This window comes from Myxocyprinus asiaticus, chromosome 49 (genome assembly GCF_019703515.2).
Source record: "Myxocyprinus asiaticus isolate MX2 ecotype Aquarium Trade chromosome 49, UBuf_Myxa_2, whole genome shotgun sequence".
Lineage (NCBI taxonomy): Eukaryota > Metazoa > Chordata > Actinopteri > Cypriniformes > Catostomidae > Myxocyprinus > Myxocyprinus asiaticus.
In genome coordinates, this window is record NC_059392.1 from 3646079 (window position 1) to 3651477 (window position 5399).

At 32.7% G+C, this 5399-nt stretch overlaps 1 protein-coding gene across 1 annotated transcript; it reads left to right on the forward strand.

Moving 5' to 3' along the window:
• Positions 1-803: 803 nt before the first annotated feature.
• On the forward strand, positions 804-5179 carry rpp14 (ribonuclease P/MRP 14 subunit). The gene is made up of 6 exons (XM_051693144.1): positions 804-875; positions 1463-1567; positions 1756-1840; positions 2930-3006; positions 3283-3361; positions 3760-5179. Exons 2-6 carry the CDS (start codon positions 1494-1496, stop codon positions 3853-3855), a joined length of 411 nt encoding a protein of 136 aa, XP_051549104.1. The 5' UTR covers positions 804-875; positions 1463-1493; the 3' UTR covers positions 3856-5179.
• Positions 5180-5399: the final 220 nt, after the last annotated feature.

Consider the following 5399-nt stretch of genomic DNA (forward strand, 5'->3'; position numbering starts at 1 on the left):
TATTATAATAAATAAATATTTATACATATATATAATATACTGTATGTGTATATATATATATATATATTAATAATTAATACTATAATAATTAATACTATAATATTATCATGAATGAATAAACGAATGAATAAATAAATACTATATTGTTGTTGTTATAATAAATAAATACATATATGTATGTATATATATATAAATAAAAAATAAATATATGTGTAATGCATTAATAATAATAATAACTTATATTATTATTATTATTGAAGATGAATAAATAAATAAATACTATATTTTGTTGTTATTATTATAAACAAACAAATACATAAATATGTATATATAAAATGTCATATTAATGTAACTTAATAATAATAATTATTATTATTATTATTATTATTATTAATGATTGGATGAGTAATTAAATACTATATTAATAGTAATAAATAAATATATACTTTATTATTATAATTATTTTATAAATAAATAAATTACAAAAATAAGTTTACAGGCAGAAAAACCTTAACTGAACAGGCAAAAAGTAGTAAATACAACAAACTTTTAAAACGATCTTAAAAGGTAAAAGTCTTCGCACAGATTGCAATATGTTTTTGTTTCCGTCGGAGCGATTGTGAAAAAAATGTTGTTTTTTTTTGTTGGTTTTTTGTTATTTTTTTTTATTTTATTTTTTTTGCCTTTTCTCTGTCATAATTTCATGAAAAGGACCAAAATACAAATAAAACAAAAGTAATTTACGTGTAATTAATTGTTTTCTGGTTGAGCGGGCTGTTCTCGCGAGATTTGAGAGCGCGAGTAGCGCATCATGGCGCTTCCCCTTTTCATGCAGCACGTGAAGGACTCACATAGACAGTAACAGCAGTAGCTCAGTAAGTTTATCAGTTTTTTTTTATTATTTATTTTTTTTAACCTCTAAACATTGTTAATTACATATAAATGTAAAATATGTTATTAAATAATAGCTGGCAAGTCTCATAGTCCATTGTTTGTGTGTTTGTTTAGCAACAGCTAATGCACATCTTGCATGCGAGTTGCAGTACATGGTGCTTCCCAAAAGTGTGCTTTAGCTTACATAAATTACTGTGGATTTACTATTGTACAGTGATGTATCAGACGGTTATAGCATGGGTCTTTGAACTATGTCATGTTATTGGATGATTACCATACTCATGTTTTTACATTGTACACAAAGGTACAAAAACATGGTATTACCATGGTACTTTTTTTGTTAGTGAAAAAAAATATGGAGATCATCTCTTTTTTTTTTTTTTTTTTTTTTAATTAGAGAAGCTAAAGAGACTATACATGAATGTTAAATATATGTGACCGTTACAGCAGTTTTAAGCAGTTTTTTTTAATTTTTTTTAGTTACATGCATAAATAACTTGATTTTGTTTGTAATCACCACTAAATAAATGATTTTTATTTTATTTATTTTTTGCCTTCCCTCAAACAGATTGATGACATCCTTCAGCGATTAGAGTACTATGGATGAACTCTCAACCTTCGAGCGACATGTGTACAAAAACGCTTCAGTTTACCATTATATGAAGATATCTTTGTAAGTGTCATGAGACAGGTCAGTTTTGACCTGGACAATATTTCCAACAAGCTGATTTTAATATAAGATGTGTCTGGCATTATTTAACTGCAGCACTCTAGAATATTAAATATGTGATCCTTAAGTAAAGAGAACATCCTGTCGTGTTATTCTGTATGTTTATATTTTATCTCTTTGTCTCCTCTCAGAGTTTTTGAGAATGGAAGCAGAAATCTTACTGCCGCACAGTTCAAACAATTGATCATCTCTGGACTTAAAGATCTGTACGGAGAGGTATGAAGATATTGTGTCTTAATTGTGATAGAATTGTAGAAAGAATTATTGTTCTAACAGAAGAATAATGTAAGTGCTTTTATAAAATTATAAGCTTCACATTTCTGACTTTAAACCCTCCAAAAATTGGACTCATTCACTTCCAATGTAAGCGCCTCACTGTAGCCTCTATATTTGTATTTATTTATTTTTTAAGAAAGTTGAAATACATTTTTTGTGGTAAACAACACTGTGCCACAAATGCTGTTGGTTGAGCTTAATTTTTATGAAAGTTATTCCTTATGTGATGCATCATGAAAATAAAATTTGCCACGTTTCATAATTCATAATTTGTTGCAAAGCGAATGTAACTGGGAGAAAAAATCAATTCACAACCAGAAGTAGATCTAGATCTAGTTTTAAAATTATATTTTGGTTAAGAATTGAATTTGACAGGGCCTGGGTAGCTCAGCGAGTATTGAAGCTGACTACTGCCCCTGGAGTCGTGAGTTTGAATCCAGGACGTGCTGAGTGACTCCAGTCAGGTCTCCTACGCAACCAAATTGGCCCGGTTGCTAGGGAGGGTAGAGTCACATGGGGTAACCTCCTCGTGGTCGCGATTAGTGGTTCTCGCTCTCAATGGGGCGTGTGGTGAGTTGTGCGTGGATCGCGGAGAGTAGCATGAGCCTCCACATGCTGTGAGTCTCCGCGGTGTCATGCACAGTGAGCCACGTGATAAGATGCGCGGATTGACGGTCTCAGAAGCGGAGGCAACTGAGACTTGTCCTCCGTCACCCGGATTGAGGTGAGTAAACGCGCCACCACGAGGACCTACTAAGTAGTGGGAATTGGGCATTCCAAATTGGGGAGAAAATTAATGTAGTAATCATGCATAGCATATTTAAACATTTAAATAGTTTCATTATAACGTTTTATACACAAATAATATGAATTTAGATAAATACCGTAAATGCACAAATCCATTTTTCTCCTCTGCTTTTTTTTTTTTTTTTATCTGTTTACTTTCTGTAGTGATCTTCTCTATAGACTCTTTTGACTCTCACGTGACTCTTTGACTGCAGTGTAATTAAAGATTCTTCTGTATGGCAGGTTGGAGCCGCTTTTCCATTCGATCTGCTGACGTTTGATCAGAGCTCACTAACAGCAATTCTACGTGTGTATAACAGGCAAGTCATGCTTCCACAAATCCTGCAAGTTTACGGCAAAGTGCTTTGACATGTTTTTCTGAAAGTAGAGCTGTTTACGAACATGGTGAAACTTGGGTGTCCCGCAAGGCTCAAGTTTAGGACCTTTTTTGTTGTCAAATTCTGTAAAATGTGTGTGTTCAACACACACATTTTTTCAAACTGAACATACAACCACTATGTCATTATAGATTTGGCTAGCACAGTTGTTTATGTACTAATATATGTTCTAAATATTCTGCTGTTTCCTGCACACAGGGGTCTGGTGAAATTGTGGAGTGCAATAACGTTGCTGGGATGGTATCAGAATGAGGCGTGTGCTTTTAGAGTTACACAGGTATGTTTTTTCCAGCATTGCATTTAAGGCTTTTCTGTTTGTTAAAATTGGAATTTCCTTGAGTTTTTTGGGGGTTTTTTTTTGTTGTTGTTGCAACATTTGGTGTAGCAATAATTTGCCCTGACCTTGTATTCTTATGATTAACCCTAGATGTCAGTAAAAAGCTTTTGAATCATTTGTACCTTTGCATAGGAATGACTCACACTGACAATATGTCAGCCAACTTAATTTACTTTTGTTGCAGTATGCATCAGATTGCAGATGGGCGGTTACGGTGGTGGCCGTTAATCTTGTTTCAAATGCTGAACCACACTGAATTTATAATCCAAGTCACAGACATTTATGTTGACTCAAAGTCTCTAAGTGTCTAATTTGTTTTTGTCTATTTATTATTGCAGGTGTCACCGTTTTTGCTAGCTCTGTCCGGGAATAGTCGCGAACTGCAGTTTGGAGAGGCTACACGTGCCATACCTAAAAATGACGTTTATTCTTAGAAGATATATTTTCAGCAAAGTCAACTCAGCATTTTCTGGGGCACTAACAGTTCCCGCTTGCCTCACGGTAGGGCGCAGGTTGCTCTACGTTGGGGAACGAGCGTCGCTAACAAAAACATTCAGTGCCAAAGATGTTGCACTTTTTGCTGAGCTGACGGGGGACACTAACCCGCTCCACCTTGACCCTGAATATGCCAAAACAACCTCTTTTGAGTCCCCCATTGTTCACGGAGTGCTGATTAACGGTCTGATCTCAGCAGTTTTGGGGACGAAGTTGCCCGGTAAAGGCTGCATTTTTCTCTATCAGGAAATACGTTTTCCTGCGCCGCTCTACATCGGAGAGGAAGTGGTGGCGGAAGCGGAGGTCAAGAAGATCAAAATGTCCTTCTCTTTCATTTCTGTTTCCTGCGCTGTCAAAGACAAAGTGGTGATGGAGGGAGAGGTCATAGTTATGATGCCAGAGAACGCACAGGGATCATGAGAATCTGCTTTCATTTTGAGTGGATGTTGTTGTTCATTTTTTGTGTTTATGTACAAAATGTGCTCCCAGGAATCATATGTTCTTTCTAGATTATTTGTGTTCTTTTGATGCTTTGGGTAACTAAATGGATTTGCACAGTGATTTGATTTTCATAGTATTTTGTTCTCTGAGGTGCAGTTTAAATAGACTTTGCGTGCAAAAATAAGCCAATAATGTTTTATTATAAACAGTTCAGATATTGGCAGACAGCAAGGGTACATAAATGTCATTTTAGACATCATTAAAGTGTAGATGTTCAAGATGAGAACTGTCAGAATTATCACCATGAAACAAATGAAAATGTTACATGTAAAACATTAAGTGTTTGGATTGTGTTTTTGTTTACAGATTTTTTTAGTATTCATATTCATTTCTTTCATAAACACTGTAGAGAGGCATTCATTTGGCATATTTGCATTTGTGAATAAAATAATATATATATATATATAATGAAATAAAATGTAATACATTTAAAACATATTTATTTAAAATGTAATTTAAAAATACAAAAATAATACATTTAAATCTATAAGGAAACATACATCATCAATAAGATGATTATTAACATTATAGCAAAAAATAATATGCCTATAAGATAAACATTTGTAGAATATTGTGGACAACAAAGACATTAATATCTGTCCAAAGCAATCCGATTCTTGTTCTTTGGTGTAGGTTAGGGTTAGTTAGTTAACCCCAAGTTAACTTTATATGACTAAACTTAACAAGAAAAAACTTGTAAGATTACTATATAATAATAATGAATAAAAACAGTAGTAAAAAAAATAAAAGTGGTATATATATATATATATATATAAAAAATAATATATGCATTTAAATACACATACAATGTATAATAAATACAATTATATTGAAACTACTGTGCAGTATTTGGAATATAGTTTTGACACACACACACACACACACACACACATATATATATATATATATATATATATATATATATATATATATATATATATATTATGTATTCTTTTGAGTCACATTTAGCTTTAGTGCTAGC